General features: G+C 34.0%; 1 protein-coding gene across 12 annotated transcripts in view; it reads left to right on the top strand.

Annotated features, from left to right (window-relative positions):
- The window catches only part of DMD (dystrophin), a 2,265,680-nt gene that overhangs the window by 965,251 nt on the left and 1,281,245 nt on the right, over nt 1–19,184 (top strand). For all 12 annotated transcript variants that reach the window (XM_070503127.1, XM_070503123.1, XM_070503121.1 and 9 more), the window contains 3 exons: nt 938–1,025; nt 11,927–12,168; nt 17,689–17,869. In XM_070503127.1, coding sequence (XP_070359228.1) covers nt 938–1,025; nt 11,927–12,168; nt 17,689–17,869 — 511 coding nt within the window. The remainder of the gene's footprint in view (nt 1–937; nt 1,026–11,926; nt 12,169–17,688; nt 17,870–19,184) is intronic.

Genomic DNA, 19,184 nt, shown 5'->3' with positions numbered 1-19,184 from the left:
AAGTTTTGAACAATAATCGGATGTAGAATAACCTCCTGCACAGACTCAGGTGAAATATTTGTATAATGCTATTAGTGAGTCCTAGAAGTATTGCTTTTGCTATATGTTAAATGCATTAGAGCTTGCTTTTTCGGTGCATAGTTGTTTTAGCACATATACTTATAGCCACCTCTTTTTAATGACTATGGTAATATAGTTCTACTGCATGATGTTTAAAATTTATGTTTCTGTAGAGACATTCTTAGCTAAACTCAACAGTATCAAATGCTAGTTTTTGTTGATTTAAGTAATTGTGTTTTGTTGTTCAAAACTTAACCCTGGTTAGGAGAAATGAACAAAGGAATTTAGAAAGCTTTTTGAAACTGAATCTGTTTTTCTTTGCAATGGGAGTGCTTTGATGATTTTAGAGAGAAAAATTAACCCACAATTTTCTATTGAGATACATATTTTTTTCTAAATTATTCGTGCTAGTATGTTTTTCCCATTGTATGTACTTACTGAATTTTCTATTTGATTTTTAATACAGAATATGTACTTATGTTATTAGGAATAATTTCAGAGGTGTATATTTAAAAGATAAATTATATTTTAATTATCTGACGCTTTATCCTTTTGTTGTCTGTCATGATTTTCGTTTGTTGGTTCTTTTTCATTTTTGGCAGTCTTCCATTACAATGCATCAGAGACTATTATGTAAAGAAAGGTTAAGAGAAGAACTCTTATTAAAAAATAGTAGCAATTTGATACGAAAATGACTTGTGCTTTCATTATCATTTTGATGCTTCTGGTGCCAAGAAACTTGAGAAAAAATCTTTAGATTCACATAAGCTGACAGAGTGAAATATCTTAAGGCTTGAAAAGGCAAGTAGAAGTTATAATTACTGTGTAGCTTCACTGTCCTTGTATTGAAATACTCACCTTTGCTATCATGCTGCAGGCCATCGAGCGAGAAAAAGCCGAGAAGTTCAGAAAACTGCAAGATGCCAGCAGATCAGCTCAGGCCCTGGTGGAACAGATGGTGAATGGTAATTACACGGAGTTGATTTAGATAATCTTCTTAGGGATTTGATAAACACATAGGTTCATATTTATCAGCTGAATTATATCAGACAAGCACTTCCTGAATGCAAATTTAAATTAAAGTGAGTTTGAGAGCTTTTTATTATTCTTTCTTAATGCTAAGCAAATTATTAGAGGAAGTTCAACTTTGAGTCCAATGGAAGAAAATGGGACGTGGTAGAATATTTTATCAATCTAGGGCAGCGAAATCAAATTTAATGCAAATCCTGCTAGCATTTGTCCAAATAATTTAAGAAAACAAGGTTTGCAGAAATAATTGGAAATGTAAGCAATCATTTAATATATGTAAAGTGATTATAATCTGACTTTAAATAATTCTTGCAATACATTTTTCCAAACAGACTAAAATTATGTGGAAGATTTCATCAGCGTACCTATTTGCTAATAATACATTTGACATTTTCTATGTTGCTTTTCTCACTTATTATTAAAATGTCTCCTAAGGGGAACTTTTATTTATTTATTTATTTATTTATTTATTTATTATTCATTTATTTTTGAGTAAGATCAGCCCTGAGCTAACTACTGCCAATCTTCCTCTTTTTGCTGAGGAAGACTGGCCCTGAGCTAGCATCCATGCCCATCTTCCTCTACTTTATACATGGGACACCTACCACAGCATGGCGTGCCAAATGGTGCCATATCCGCACCCGGGATCCAAACCAGCGAACCCCGGGCCGCCGAGAAGCGGAACGTGCGAACTTAACAGCTGCGCCACCGGGCCAGCCCCAAACTTTTATTTTTTAACTTTAACTTTTTTTGAGTGAGGTAAAAGTAAAAAACTAGCAAAACTTTTTTTTTCTTTTTAAAGAATGAATTAAAGTGAATTTTTGGTAACACTTAGTGCTTCAAATCTGAGCAAAATATGTTATTGACATCAATTGTGAACAAACTTCTTTCAAATTGTCATTGTCATACTACTATGGTCATTTCCAGATATAAGTAATTTATGAAAAGCAGGGATAATGCTATTTCTAAACAAGATTTCTTTTTTCATTTTTCAAAGGATAGGTTTACAAGGATATTATAACCAAATATAGGAAATGTTTTTGTTGTACATGTCAGCTTTTTACAGAACCCGCCTGCATTCTGGAGCATAAATTCGATGTATGAATTTTTTTTTGCCTTAATTGCCGTGATGGCATTAAAAAGTTCAGTGGTCTTCCTAGGAAATCAATTCAGTTCCTTCTGCTAATGAGCCCCAAGACTGTATTTGGTTAAGAATAAAAACAAGCAAATATGACAGCTGAGGATTGGGTTTACAAGTTGATGAATACATAGACAATGCAAAATACTAAAAGGTGGTTGTTTAGATGTGTGTTGCTAGCTGGATTAACTGATGAGTTTGATAATGACATATTCATGTTACATAAAATTATATGATCTAAAAAATATTCTTGTAGCTGTTATATAATTTCCCCTACAAGCTACATCATCACTTTTTCATTTTTATAAGCTGATATGAAATCCATACTTTTAAATGGTCTCATTTGACAAATATCAAGCATACCTTACCTCAGATCATCTGGTAGTAGCATACACTGAATTATTCAAAGAGCAGTTAAACTTTAGAAATGAAGGGAAGGTGTTTGTTTTTGGTAATTGAAACTACACACAGGATTAAAATGATCATGTGATTAGTGATAATAGGATTTTCTAGATTATTGCCCTTTTAGCTCTAACTTTTGGAGGCATAGAGAAAAATCAGGACATAGATTAGATCTTTAATAAATATTAATTGATTAAATTCTGTTTAGCATAGCAAAAATAAGGCAGTAGTTGAGATAATGGCATTGGTAATTTTGGTCAGAAAATAATAATTCTGAGGGAAAATGCTGAACTGTGTAGAAAGCAAAGACCAGTAAGGGTTAGGAGTATGATTTGAGACATTCCTCTTTGATTGACTGTATTGATTAAATGTTAAGCTGTCATTTGTTATGCCAATGAAGATATGGTCTAACTGATACAAGATTAGGCTCAAATTTGAGCTATAACTAGAACATAGCTCTCCTCCATTCAATCAAATAATTTACATAATTATTAAAAAGTAGACTCAAAGATTCTAATTTCTTTTCCTTTTTTTGTCTTTCACAGAAGAAATTGCATAATATTTATCTTACGTGATTGTTTGTGCAAATTGTGAGTTAAGTCAGATACACAGTAAGTGCCTGGAAGACCTTTCCAGGTGTATGTCAGGGGGACCCCTAACCCTAATTCATGGTAGCTCCGCTAGCATAGAGCCCAAAACCAGAGTTTATTGGTGTAGCTCAGGAAGCTGAAAGACAAATCGAGGTTTCTCTAAATCAGGTTTCTCAACAGTTATCCCAGTAAAGCTCTTAAATTTACAAGCCCAGAATTTCCTTTCTCAAGTTTGGGCTATGCAGTTATAATAAAACTCATAACCGTATAAAACACATGCACTCTTGTCCTTTTATTTATAGAAAGGAAAGTGAGAGCTGAATCAGGGTACATCATTTAGGGCCTCATGTAAAGTCTATTTCTTTTACCCACATATCTTTACCACATATCAAAAATTAAGATAAAGGTAAATCATTCTTGTATAATGTTATAGTATTATGCAACTAATACAAATATATGTAAATTTTATATATGTTTTACTGTGGTGACATTTAATATATTCACAATGTAAAATACGTATGAAGAATAACATAAGTATAGCTGTTATATTTTAAAGAGAGCATTTTATAAACTATATATATATATATATATATATATCTCCATACATAGAAAAATGAATTTTCTACTTAAAACAATTTTCCATAAGATTAGGGTACTTTTAAAAATATCTAGAATGATTTTGGAACTTGTCTTTTAAATTTTCCTTCAGAATGAAACTCTAAGACATGCAAAATAATTCCTTAATGCAGTACTTATATTTTACATCAGTTTTGACCCAAAGTGGTACATCAGACATATTTCCAAATCACTTTTGGCCATTTCTAAATATCTACTGAAAGAGTGAATTTTTAGCACCGCAGAAGAAATGCAGAAAATAAAATCTGTTAGTCCTGATGGTAACTTCTAGAAGGAATTTAAGAAAGGTGCTGACAAACAGTGTGGGATGGGGTCTTAAGAGTTAAAAGTGCGGAGATTACCAATGTAGAAGGGACCTTCATTTGATGTTGCAAACTTTTGTTAAAAATCAATTGTATGTTCTGAGAACACTGTTTCTTTTAACTCGTGTTCAGTTTTGCAGGGTCACATAGAAGTTATAATCAATTGAAGATAATTTTCATTTTGGCTCTACATTTTCAAATGTAAAGAGTTGTATGCAGAATATTGAAATACAGTTAATATTGACTATATTGTGAATTTCACAGTAATGATTCATATTTGAAGAATATGCAGATTCAGCAAGAGATTCTTATTAATTTATTTGGGACATTTTTCTAAACAAAAGGGTAGTTACATAAATTATTTGCATATTTTAAAGCTATACATGAACATTTTCCTTATGGATGTCCCAGTTCTTTTGGAAAAGTGCAAGCGATCTTCATGGTCATAATAGACTAACATTACATTAATTTGCTATTCATACGTCAACCTCAAATCACTGGAAAAGTATGGACAGCAGTAGTTTGATAGAATGTTGGGTTGTGCAGAGAACCTCTTCTTCTTGGAGAAATTTTTCACAGATATAATCTTTATGATGCTTACTCTCAATATATATATAATATTATCATAGTCTTCGTCTTAAGAAATTGTTAACTTTCTAGAACTTTAATGAGAGTAAGTGGGAGACTAGATTGGGTGTACCCAGTGATCTAATTGTGTTTCCTATAGCTGGGTTCTACTGAATATGAGAATTTTCAAATTTTTACTTTAATTTTTTTAAAGAGGATACGATATAGCCTTCTTTGAGGTTTATTTTTATATTTCTTTAAGCACAAAATGGTATAAAATAATGAAAATTTTAGCAACTAAATATGGTAAAGAATCTTGCTACTACATACATACTATTGCTTATTAATGAATCCTGATTTTTCCAAGATTTTATGTTGAACAGTTTTTTTAACTGATCTACTTAGTACAAAGCAAAACCTTTTCATTGTATGTGTGAGAATATGGGATCTCAGGTCAATCTAGAACATTTTTATACCTAAACACAAGCATACTTCGTTTTTATCTATTTGGGATTAGACTTCGTTCTTAGTCCTTTTTGTAAAATAGTGTTCTTGCATCGATATTTGTTTCCTGATCACTCAGATATAACAAAAAATATCTTGTTTAGATGAATTGTTTTCCTTTATTAATATTGAAATTACCAAAAAAATAGTTATATTAAAACATTCGTTTGCAAACATCTATAAACATAGCTCAATTTCCCCTTCTTTAAGCCGTAAAATAGTTTTGCCACAATTTCCAGAGATCATATAATGTAATTATCGAATAGGGTTAGCGATATTTTCTACATCAAATTGTACTTCCCTTTCAGTTTCTAATTGTAGTTTTCTGTGTGTTAATTAAGAGCCCGAAGACAGTCATTAAGGAAATGTTTAAATAAAAGTAGTAATTATTAGTATATTAGACTAAAGGAACGTCTCAAAACCATCATCCCCTGAGTGTTAGATTATAGTGTTTAAGGTGATACCTAATAGTAAGTCTGCTAAGGATTGTAATTAAATAGCACAGACTGATAACACAGACGAGGGCTCCTCTTATCTATATTAACAACTATGGAACTGTATTTTTAGTATTTTGGCTTATAGCTTGTTAAGTACTTCCACATGAATGATATCAGTTGAATTTGGGCAACAAAATATTGTCAGATGGGCAGGGGCAGGGATTATAGTCGCTTTGGCTCATCTCAAAGCCAAACTTCTCATGATCCTCTTTTCATGACATTGTGAAGGATTTTCTGTGGCAAAAATTCTTCTAATTATGTATTTTAATGGGAAGAGATTTTGCAACTGGTCTGTATACCAATGGGGTGTAGAAATCGTACTATTTGCAGTAGTCCAGTCCCTCCATTATGAATGAGTAGCTTTCTACAGTTGCACCCATTTCCTCTTCTGTTACTCTTTCCTAAGTTTTGGGCAATTTGATTCATGTCTCCTGTTTCTCCACATGACACTTGGGATTATTGTCTACACACAGTTCACACTCAATAAATGTTGTTAATTGACAGACACGTTTTTGTTTAGCTCTGATCTCCAAAGGAAGAGACTATGCTTGTGTGTATGTGTAAAGGGAGATTATAGTGGTCACTGTTGTTGCGGAAAATTAGTCACAAGAACAAATATGAGTGGGAGTCTGACTTTTTTCTCTTTTAATTCAATAATGTTTAGAAATAGATTCACTAACATAGTTCTTTTTTCGTTTTTTCTATGTGTTATATTCACTAGGGGTGTGAATTTTGCATAAATCCACTAATTTTTAAAAGCTATTATTTTAAAAAGACATGGCATAGCATTTGCATAAAAGTTAATGTGATCAAAGAAACCCACAGTTTCTACAGAGTCTACAATACTCAGACCTTATTTTCATGGACTCTGAGTAAATTTCTCTTACATTTTAGGCTGTTATGTTGAATGGTAAATGGACTTATAATGACCCTCACTTAATGTGCAGCAAAAATAGGAGACTATTTCTTAGCAAGTTTATTTTAAATTTTCATTCCAAATATTCTTCTAATTCAAGGGCTCTAAAAACACAGGTTTTGCATTTATTCTACTCTGGCTTCACAGCTAATGATGAATATACTTGATGAGGAATACTTCACTTTAAGTGGCAGTTCTGAAGTACTTGCATGGAAGGTGGTGCACAATTAAAATTATTCTAACAGTCTGTTATACACTGTACACAAGTAATAAAATTAATGGATGCACTTCAAGTAATGATCCATTTCCTCTGGGTGCAATATATTTATTCATAGACTATTTCAGGGGTTGTTTAGAATATGAGATGTGAATGGATTATGATCCGTTATCCCTGAGATTCTAATGTGCTACTACAAAATGGTCTCTGTAAGTATTGCTCATAATGCCTGGTGAGTTAGTGTTTGTATTCTTAAGTAGCTAACAAAAAATTAGAAAAGCAGATGCTCAAATGATTGATACTTAAAACTTTGCAGATATTTACACTTACAAACTATTATAAAAGTTACAGTTTTCAGTTAAGGAACGTAATTCTATGAAATACACATGAAACAATCATATATAATAGTAAAATTATTCATATGTGAGTATTCGCTTGGGAAATGCTTAGTGCCCTTATTTATCCTACAAAAGTTTTAAGGACTTGCTCATAGTATCATGAGTAATACTGAGTAATAGATGGCCAATTCATTCATGAAGGTGAAGTAATGGTATTTCTAATTTTGATTTAAGAGATATACATTAAGTAATGTGACATGTGACAATGCTTTCAATCCCTCCCCCAAGTATTTTAAAGCAAACTTGAAGCAAGTGAGATGGTGCATGTGTTTGTTTGGAATTTTGCATCTGTGGGTGTTGCTCCCCTAGTGTTCATATTCGTATGAAGTAAGTTATTGATTTGGTGTTGGGTGAGTTCACAAGTACAGTGTATTTATTCCGTACTTACTCAAAGCTGAGAACTCTATCTGATACTGTCAGTGGAGACATTTTTCTTAGAGGAGTTTATAGTGTAGAAGCATAGGTTATACTCTAGTTGAGCAGGAAGCATACTTACACATGAATTAATACAATATTTACATACAAATCCTTCACAATAAGATGTCTAATTCTCTGTGGTCAACATTAAATCTTTTCCAGTGACATCTAGAAATTTCTGTTTTTACTTTTCTGTTTGTTTTGGGTTTTTTTGAGGAAGATTAGCCCTGAGCTAACATCTGCTGCCGATCCTCCTCTTTTTTTTGCTGAGGAAGACTGGCCCTGAGCTAACATCCGTGCCCATCTTCCTCTACTTTTTATATGTGGGACACCTACCACAGCATGGCATGCCAAGCTGTGCCATGTCTGCACCTGGGATCTGAACCAGCAAACCCCAGGCTGCCCAAGCAGAATGTGTGCACTTAACTGCTGTGCCACTGGGCTGGCCCCTGTTTTTACTTTTTGACTTGGTTATCCTTTATAACTTTAATTTCAAATGATTATAGATGTATGACCAAATATTCCAAGATTCCCTGATAAACTCTTATGAATTCATCACTGGTTGATATAATTAAAAAATTTATACACATACTTTCTATATCCCATACTAGTGTCATATTATATAAAATTAGCAGTAACTTTAAAAATATTTATCAATTTTTCATAAATGACCCCTTTCAGTCATTAAGAAGACTCCCCCCCCCCCCAACTTCAACATTTGAAACATCTGGTCTCTTTTCTTGTTTCCTACTTGTTTTTCTTCATTTCTTTATGTTAACATTGACTAATATTCATTAGTTGTCTGCTATATGTCAGACTTTGTGTAACTACTTCGCACATGTTAACTCAGAATGCTCATATGTATTCTATGAGGTCAATTCTATGTTATCTTCATTTCGTGAATAATAAAAATGAGACCCAATGAGATTAAATAACTGAACCCAGTTCACCTATCTAATAAAGGGGTGGAGGGTCAAATTTGAACTCAAGTCTGCCTAATACCAGAGCTCTTAACTGTGGATTTCTATACCCTTCTGCCCGCCTTCACCAGATATCCTAATATGGAGCTCCTTCTTTTACCTATTATTGTGTTTTAATTGCCTTTACTCAGTTATAAAAATCAATATGCTAATAAGTAGAGAGTGTTGTAGATTTCATAGTGGATTTGTACAGAATTCACTTTCTCATTCATTTTAATTCCTTTTACAGTATTGTTTAGCATCTGGACATTTTTTTGGCATAGTATATTGAGCTGACAGTTTTGGGCAATGATCAGCAAGGATTTATTAAATTCTATCCTAGGAATTTAGTAGATACCACAGAACCTATTGGTACTTCATTATAGTTTGATTTACATTTTGGTGATTAAATTAATATATATTATTCACATGGAAAATTAACGTACAATTTTGTTTTTCCAACTGCTAGGAGGTCTTTGTATGGTTGACCTCTCTCAGAGACAGATATTTTTCTCTGTATTCTCTTATCATTTAGACAAATGTTAAATAAGACTCAATCCAGCATCACTCCATCAGTACCTTTAATTTACTTTAGCATGTCTTACTTGCTATCTTGGACTTGGGATACCATGGACTTCATTCTTCTAAGTGTTTATTCGAGTTTAACGTAACATTTTCTGAAAATATTTCCCTAAGCATCTTATCATTTAGATCCATGACATGTTTTTGAATTAGTAACATTTAAAATTTCTTACCTACGTATTTTTAAATTATTTCCAGCAACAATGTTAGCATTTTATTGAAATATTTTTTCTCAGACTGAGTGCCTATGTGACCTCAGTTTGGGATTCTTCTCTTACACTTTGTAACAAACGTGATCATTTTACAACTACAGTTACTTAGTGGCGTCCCCCAAAACATATTTTGGTACAATTCTTGGTCACTGCTCAAAACCAAATTATCACAAACAGTGTATCACACAACACATGTAAATGTCAATAAGACCAATTGCTTCGTTAACTAGTAGGAGGGTATTAGATGAATATTTATCTCCTGCAAACCACAGGCTGCCTTTTATAGCTGTACATACGGAGACACGCATATATAATCATTTTACACTTTATTTTTTTCAATTATTTTTCTTTAAAAATATACCAGCTAAAGAAGGTGGAAAAGATTGTTGACAATAATATTGCCAAAGTTTGTTTTCTCCAGTGTCATCCTGAGTAGTGTCAAATTGTGAAGTTAGTGAAGTTAGAATTGTGTTTCAAATGAATTGAGAGATGTGGTTTGGCAGCACAGCATAATTACAACAAGACAAAAAGAATATCTGAGCAGAGGAAAGTAAAAGAGGATAAAATAATATAGTTATTGAATTCAAATCCATACTTTTTTAGTTGTTAAAAAGAGTGAAGTGGCAGGCATATACAAGTTAGCAAAACCACAGGCCTTATGTTTGCTAGAGATGGTCTTCGGATTTTTAATAACTTAGTTGCCCATTAACTAAATCATACTACCAGAAAGTTGAGTAAAATGAACATTCGTAAAACCAGCTTCTCCTAGACAACTTGGTCTTCACTAAATCACTTTATCCCTTAGATGTTTTAATCTAGAGGAAGAATCTTAGAGTGAGCTTATGATCCACTTTGAGTTCCCTGTGGATATATGTAGGAATAGGAACATTCAAATATTTAGTATTTCAACAATAAAAGAAAGTTATCAGTGCTGTCATAGCTGCGCTTTAGAATGCATATCATATTTAATATCTTTATATAATGTAAGGAACTTAATATATAAACTATGCGTTTGTGTGTGTATGTGTAAGAACATCTAAATTTTGTGAACTAACTTTAGAGAGTGAATATTTTAACACATAGTATCGCATGATGTTGCTACACTTTCATACTATGTATAGGATAATATATAGTTGGATTGGCATTAGTCGTATATCTCACATTATGATAAAATTTAGATAATATACAATATATTAAAAGACATACCATATTCTCTAAAATGTAGTAGGTTCTCCAGAAGGCTAAAGATAACGATGTATATTTGTTTCCATTTTCCATTGATAGATTTTTTTTCTGCTTTAGTACTGCAAGAGGTGATTTTAAAACTTTCACATCAACTTCCACATTTGTAAATGCTATGTAAATATTATGAAAACCTTTTTTTAGTATTAGATTATTTTTCCTGGTGCTTGTTTCACTTTGCTGGACCCATTAGCAGTTTGCTTATTTCTGGATTTCTATAGCAGAAACAGAATTATTGATTTTTGATAAATACTGACTATTTTCTTTTCTTTTTTTTTGATTGGCACCTGAGCTAACAACTGTTGTTAATCTTTTTTTTCTGCTTTTTCTCCCCAAATGCCCCCAGTATTTAGTTGTATATTTTTTTAATTGTGGTCCTTCTAGTTGTGGCACATGGGACGCCACCTCAATGTGGCCTGATGAGCGGTGCCGCCTCCGCGTCCAGGATCCGAACCCTGGGCCACTGGAGTGGAGTGTGCAAACAACCACTCGGCCACGGGGCCGGCCCCACTATTTTTCTTTAAAAAAAAAAAAAAAATCCAGGGGCCGGCCCCGTGGCCGAGTGGTTAAGTTTGCACACTGCACTGCGGCGGCCCAGGGTTTCACCTGTTTGGATCCTGGGCGCGGACATGGCACCGCTCGTCAGGCCACATTTAGGTGGCGTCCCACATGACACAACTAGAAGGAACTGCAACTAAGATATATAACTATGTCCCGGGGGTCGGGTGGGGGGATTTGGGGAGATAAAGCACAAAAAAGAAAAGATTGGCAACCGTTGTTAGCTCAGGTGCCAATCTTTAAAAAAAAAAAATCCAAATAATAGCATTTCAACTAATTCCCAAACCATTAAAAAAAATGTAAGTTAGTTTTGGAGGAAACATTTTAATAATATACATGATATTTAACATTCATTTGGAAACATCTATAAGGTCATTTGTCCATGATCAGTCTTCCACCCCCATCAGAGCTTTGACCATTTTTGTCTTTATTTAAATATATTCTACTCTTCTACATCCTATATGCCCTTATTTATTACTTTATTACATTCGTATTCTTTGATAAGATACTACTCTAAGAATTTGCGATCAATAATGAGAAATCATCTCGGTACTTTTACATCATTAAATAACTGATTTGTTTGAAATCATTCATATGATGAATACTTTTAAACTTGAGACACTTTTAGATATTTAGACACTTTTGGATATCTTTCAGCCTGTGGCTTCAGTGGATATATTTAAAGAATCTTTCTTTCTAGAGGGTGTTAATGCCGACAGCATCAAACAAGCCTCAGAACAACTGAACCGCCGGTGGAGTGAGTTCTGCCAATTGCTAAGTGAGAGACTTAACTGGCTGGAGTATCAGAACAACATCATCACTTTCTATAATCAGCTACAACAATTGGAGCAGATGACAACGACTGCTGAAAACTGGTTGAAAACCCAACCCATCACCACATCAGAGCCAACAGCAATTAAAAGCCAGTTAAAAATTTGTAAGGTAAGAATCTTTCCTCCTATTTGGAGCATCATCATTAGGAATTTCTTGGCGATTTCCAGAAGAATAGTAAATTATTTATTAATAAAATTTCCCTTCTGAGGATTTAGTTAAACATAGTAAAGGTCAAAATATAAGCAAAGAAAATCAGTTTAAAAAGGTAATAGATGGATGCCTGAATCCTAAAAAAAAAAAACCAAAAGTATTTAGAGTAGTTACATATGGCTAACTGATTTTGTCAGTTTGCAAAATGGCGAGGCAGTTTTGGAATATGGAAACTACATGTATCATTTGAGAAGTGGCCAATAATTTGGAGCTCTTTCTTATGGCAGCCAATGTGCTAAGAACAAAATCTAGTCATATGTTGAAAAAGTCGAGTCCACACAAACACAAGCAGCTAACATATAATCAGATATATGAGGAAAGTCTTTAAAACTGACAGTCTACTCAAATTAGGATAATTTGAGGAAGGTTTCTTTACAAAAATATTTTATAAATGTGCTTGGAGTATAGAGGAACCACAAAGGGTAGTACAGCAACCCAGCATCAGATCTGTTATCGTTCTTAGGACAGAAAGGATCAGGGACAGAGAAGTGATGGAGGCCCAGAAGGAGAGAGACAGATGCCCGTTTTAAAGGCAGCCTTAAGAGCCAGCCCAAGCGCCATGACAGGAATGGAGTAAGAAAAATAATCACCCTGCTTTCCTGCCTCCAGAGTCTGAACAGGGTTCCCCGCTGACTAAACTTAATCAGAAGGCAGAGGGCAAGGAGCTGCAGTCTATAAACGTCATTTTATAGAATGGAAGAAGGGTGGACAGTGGATCTGAAGGGGAAAACAAGATATAACTGGCACAAAACGGCCTGAGAAAGAGATTGAAAAAGTTTGTCTGCAAGTGTAACAAGAGATATATAATAATCTTAATAACTTGAACTTTTTGTGTAGTTACTATGAGCTACACACTTTTCATGGGAAGTGGGGAATTGGTTAGAGGATAGACGAAAAGGTTTCTGGGATGAACCTTAATGGTAGACTAAAAAGCAATGAATGGGGGCTAATCTGCGTACTTTGAAAAGAATGATTTGAATAATAAGAGACTAGAGATGGAGTGGTAACAGGGTTGGTTTGGAGGTGGTATTGAACCCAGAAAGTGATGTCAAGTTCAAAGCTTATTGTGGAAGGAAAAACATTTGAAGGACTTGATGATGATTCTCAGATGTTGGATCTACAGCTTTACCAGGAAGTAAATGAACCCAGGAAATATATTTTTGGACAAAGACTATAGTACATAAAGGCATTTAGTCTATTATGCAAATACTATGCAAATATAGGGAATTTGTGTATTTAGATACATTTTGCTATTAAAAAAATAGAATCCATGACTTCTTTTTTCTTCTGAGTCTGTGGAATATTCCACTTACATTATTTCTTGCAACTAAAATCTGATGATGTTACCTTAACCTGTTTCTTGAGATTCAGATCTAGAAAGTAATAATAACATCTACAAAATGCATTTATCCATAAAATAAATACTCAGTGTCTCTAACATGGCCGAGAATGATACGCTGAGTGCCTTATCTGGCTCGGGCTGCCATAACAAGTACCATAGACTGGGTGGCTTAAACAACAGAAATTTATTTCTCAGGATTCTGAGGACTGGAAAGTCCAAGATCAAGGTCTGGCAGAGTTTGGCACCTGGTGAGAGCTCTCTTTCTGACTTGTAGACAGCTGCCTTCTCACCATGTCCTCAAATGGCCTTTCCTCAGTGCATGTGCATAGAAGGAGAGAGAGAAATCTCTTTCTCTTCTTCTTTTAAGGACACCAGTCCTATCAGATAAGGACCCCACATTTATGACCTCATTTAACCTTAATTATTTCCTAAAAGCCCTATTACCAAATATAGTTACATTATGGGTTAGCGCTTCAACATACAAATTTTGGGGGGACACAATTCAGTCAATAGCATTCTGATCCTTCCCGCCACGCATGTCCTTCTTACATGCTGTGAGCCCTTAAAGTCCAAAAGTCATAACTTATTCCAGCATCAACTTTTAAAGTCCAAAGTCTCATCTAAATATAATTTAAATCAGATATGGATGAGATTGAGGTATGATTAATCCTGAGACAAAATTCCTCTCCTGCTGTGAACCTGTGAAATCAGATAACTTGTGCTTCCAAAATGTGATGGTGGGATGGCCATAGGATAGACATTCCCATTCCAAAAGGAAGAAAAATAGGTAAGAAGGAAGTGGTGATGGATCCCTATATAAGTCCAAAATCTAGCAAGGCAAATTCCACTGGATTTTAAGGCTAGAAAACAATCCTTTTTGGCTTGATAGCCTGCCTTCCAGTCCTGCTCAGGTGGTGGTTCTACCCTCAGGACCCAGTGGGGCAGTGGTCACTTAGGTTTTGGGACTATTACAGTGAGCATTCATTGACCCTGCACTCATAGTGTTTACTTGGAATAGGCGAGAGAGACATTAAGTAAATGATGACGTAAGTAGATGTAAAATTACCGCTGGGATAAATGCTTTAAACAGAGGTACCGAGTTCTGGGAGAATGTCTAACAGGGAAAACCTAACCAAGACACAGCCACCAAGGACAGTTTCCTTGAGGCAGATACATTTGAGTTAAGGCTAAAGAATGAGTCAAAATTAATTAAGTGAACTGCAGAGTGAGAGGCTTTAGGCAGAAGGAACGTGGTGAGAGGGAGCAATAACAACCAAGAAACTGAAAGAAGGCCAATGTGAATGCTGAGCATAGAGGGTTGAGGGTGCAAGATGAAAGATGAAGGCAAAAAGACAGGCATATAGCAGACCAAGCAAGACTCTTGGGGCATGCTAGGACCTTGGCTTCTATCTGAGGAACAAATGGAGATCACTGGAGTTTGTATATCTTAAATATTCTCTCGAGGTTAGGGAAGTCATGCTAAGTGAAATTATTTCTTTTTTCTGCAGTCAGCCACAAAATTCCGAAATCTGATAACACAATTCCACCCCTCTTCGTCTCCCCTTATTCTTTCTCTCTGCCCCATTGGTTTCTATTAGTTTGATGAATCACCTTAGGTAAAATATTTAGCAGGATAAGCTCAATGTCATTCACACAGGAGTTAAAATTATACCATTTGGCTATGATTAGTGATAGGTAAATAAATTATTCCATCTTGTTTGTCAATGCACTCTGTTATTTGGGGATGTTTTCTAAGATTAGAGTTCAGATTTAGCTCAAAATCTAACGGTTCCTGGAACTGGTTCATAATATGTTGGGGGATAGAAAACCCTTTGGAAGTTGGAGGAAATCCATGGACCCTTTCCCAAGAAAGATACAAAAGTTTGTCCATCAGATAAACATATAATTTTAAAGGCTAAGCAGGCCCAAGTAAGATGTCTTACTCTGGAGGACTAACCACACTAAGGCCCTTTTATGGAAATAATGAGTAACTGTTAACATCTTTTAAATGTTAAATATCTCAGGTCAAAATCATCTCTCCTGTGATTTACTCTTAGAACTTTAAGGCCTCAACTGAACATTTGCCCAAATGTTTTATTAGTTTCAAAGTCCCTTTTGTTTTGCAGAACACACTTTACTATACTGGAGGCTCCTTCTATAGCCCCCAAAACAGGAAGATTGACGGCCCTCCATCTGGCCAAATGTAAATCAGTTTCTTAAATGTTTCCCAGCAGATGTCAGTGCTGCCATTTGCAAGCCTAGTGCACAAAGTGCAAGTCTGTAGTTCTAAAGTCAAAAACACAGAGTATTACCCTTTACCTCTTGTCTTATTCTTCATCCATAGATATGCACTTACCTTCTAGCACTTGATTAAGAGGTTTTATATTTGAATAGGAGACGTGGGTCACCTCCTCATTCATCTAAATGTCTTTCATCTTCACTTACTGAGAGAATGATTGTCAGACTAACCTACCTGAATCAACTCATACTGTCATAACCACATACCAACACTCCTCTGAAAATTATCTTTGAATCTCTAAAACTCATCACAAGTAGCATTGCCCATTAGGTGGTCTTGCTACTATAAAGGGATATGTGTGATAAGTTCATCTTATTCAGTCCTCAGACAAAAGTTACTCTCTCCAAAAGAGTATGCATGCATTCAAACGTAACGTTTTTTTTAAACTTTTTTCTGTGATTTCCAGGAAGCTCAGATTTATATTTAGTTCATAATTACTATATAATTCTTTCAATTTTCCCCTCCTCCTAATTGTCTTGTGATCCAATTTTTAAATTTTAATTATCCTGTTTTATTACATTATAAATGGTAAACAATCCTGAAGTACTTTTTTTTAAAGGTAGCATAAGTATGAATTATAAATAAGCAACCATAGTAGTAATACTTTAAGAAAGGGAATTTTGAAATTTCTGTTTGAGTTCAAATTATTTATGTGTCAGATACATATGAATTACCACCTCACTGGAAAGAAAAGAGTATGAAAACATTTATATCAAGAACAGCACTCTTCAAAAGAAATGTAATGCCAGCCACAAACTTGAGCCACATATGTAATTCTAAATGTTCTACAAGTGACATTAAAAAAGGAAAAAGAAAGAGGTAAATGAATTTCAATAATACATTTTTTAACCTGATATATCAAAAATATTATCATTTCAAGATTTAATCTATATTTAAAACTATGAGGGTTTATATTTGTATATTTTCATACTAAGTCTTCAAAATTCACTGTATGTTTTACAATGACAGCGTGTCTAAATCTGGACGAACCACATTTCAGGTGCTCAGTAGCCACAGGTGACTAGTGACTACTATATCGGACAGCATAGCAGAGTGTCCATGTGATTTGAACATCCAAACCAGGATATGCTTGAGAGTGAAAGGAGGTGCTATTAACAATTATGCCAGTACAACAAGAGAGGAACAGAGCCAACAGTCACCCTAATGAAAACAATGGCAATTGCCTGTTCACTCAGGAGAAATAATGAGACTATACAAAAGTTAGATAATTATAGACATAAATATGTGTATGTACATAAATAATACATAGATTAAATTACCAATATGTCTATATTACATAGACACATATATGTAATGTACCATGTATGTATATATATAATTTGTATTCTACACAAATGAATTTAAAGAGAATATTGTTCACTGAATGAGCTTAGAATTTGAAGCAAAAGCACACAGCTTTGAGTTAAGAGAGATGCAGAGGAACATCCATGTTTGATTTATGGAAAGGATATAAGGTCATTCCTTGTACTTTTCAACTGTACACATTCATGCCCATTAATACTCTAAATGATGTCATTTTGAAATTTAAAGACGGTTATATATGATGATATTTGTTGAACAAAGAGCCAAGGTATTCTTAAATTGATGACCTGTGCTCGAGGCTTGCCTGAACTGTCATGGATGTTTCTTATCAATTTTTTTATAAGGGCATTAAGCTAAGCTTGCATCACTGCCTTTTAACACCTTCGTTGAACAAAAACATAATGTATGCAAAATAAAAATGTTACTTATTTTAATACTTCAAATTATGGTACAGGATGAAGTCAGTCGGCTGTCAGCTCTTCAGCCTCAAATTGAGCGATTAAAAATTAAAAGCATAGCCCTGAAAGAGAAAGGACAAGGGCCAATGTTCCTGGATGCAGACTTTGTGGCCTTTACAAATCATTTTAACCAAGTCTTTGCTGATGTGCAGGCCAGAGAGAAAGAACTACAGACAAGTAAGTAAAAATACTTAAAATGACTAACTTGCTATTTTCCAAATTAGTTATTTATGGGGAAAAGAGAAAATACTAGCATGAAAGAATAATTTTTGTCAAAGAAACCACCCTCTCTGCAACCTGTAGTAACAAGTAATGAAATACTGCTGTTGGAAAACGTGTATGTTATATTTTCATTTCTTCTCCCCCCTTAATAATTTCATGACTATGAGGAAAAAATAAAGCATATGTTTAATATGGGCATGACTTCTCTTTAGTGGGTTGCAAATTTTACAATCAAATGTTTTGAACATTGAAAGAAAGAAAAGAGGGGTTGAAGCCTTGTTAGTGGGTTTTGAATAAATCCTGTTTGCTGTATGTCTACGGATATTTAGCTAGGCATCTTACCAATACTTCCATCAATTCATATGAAGATTATTATAGCTGTAGCATACATGTGGCAACTGAAACTCAGCAAAGGACAAATTATGCTTTTGGCTGCATTTTACTACTGGATCACCAGAATTATGCAATATCCTGTTTTTCTCATTTAATGATAAAATATAAGAGTGGAACAATTATGCAAATGCCTGCCATATGAACAACAAATTTTTTTAGATGTTTTTCTCTCTCTCACCAATTTGCTCTTATGATATTAATACATAGTAGCTGGTCCAAAATATCCCTACTCATAAGCTTACTTTTTAAGAGAAAAATTCCTTTGACAGAGACAGGTTTATTAACACTTTTAAGAATTAGTAAATGACTTTGGGGTTCAACATGCACATACAGACATATGTATATATGTACACACAAAGGATTACAGAGTAAAATCGGATTTTAAGGTATTAAGATAAAAATGTTTTTTTAAAAATGTCTTCCCCAAACTTGTTATGAGAAGCAAGAATATGTGTTTGTTTTCTACTAAAATGTTAACTATTTGGAAAACACATTTTTAATTGCTTTTCTTTGTAAATATCCAAAGAATTTACCACATAATAACATTTCTAGAATCAGTATAGTGATATGCGTGAAGCTTTCTCCATTTTCCTAGTTTTTAATTTTTCATGGAATGAACTTAATAAAGCCAAAGATAAAAGCATATTTTTTCCTTTTACTTCAAAGTCATTTTTGCTGAGGGGTTTATTTTCTTGATAGGGCACCAGGTAATACAACTTTACAATAATGTCAGCTCCCTCTAGTGGATTTCAATATACTTGTTGCTGGGCCTCTATAAAATCAATTGAGGAAGAGATTGTGAATGTCCTAAATTTACAAACATTGACCTATTTAACAATAATGCATTTTTCTTGTCATAAAATCCATAAAACTACCT

Source organism: Equus asinus, chromosome X (genome assembly GCF_041296235.1).
Source record: "Equus asinus isolate D_3611 breed Donkey chromosome X, EquAss-T2T_v2, whole genome shotgun sequence".
Classification (NCBI taxonomy): domain Eukaryota; kingdom Metazoa; phylum Chordata; class Mammalia; order Perissodactyla; family Equidae; genus Equus; species Equus asinus.
The sequence above is the reverse complement of the archived record's forward strand: the minus strand, read 5'-3'. Positions and strand labels throughout refer to the sequence as shown.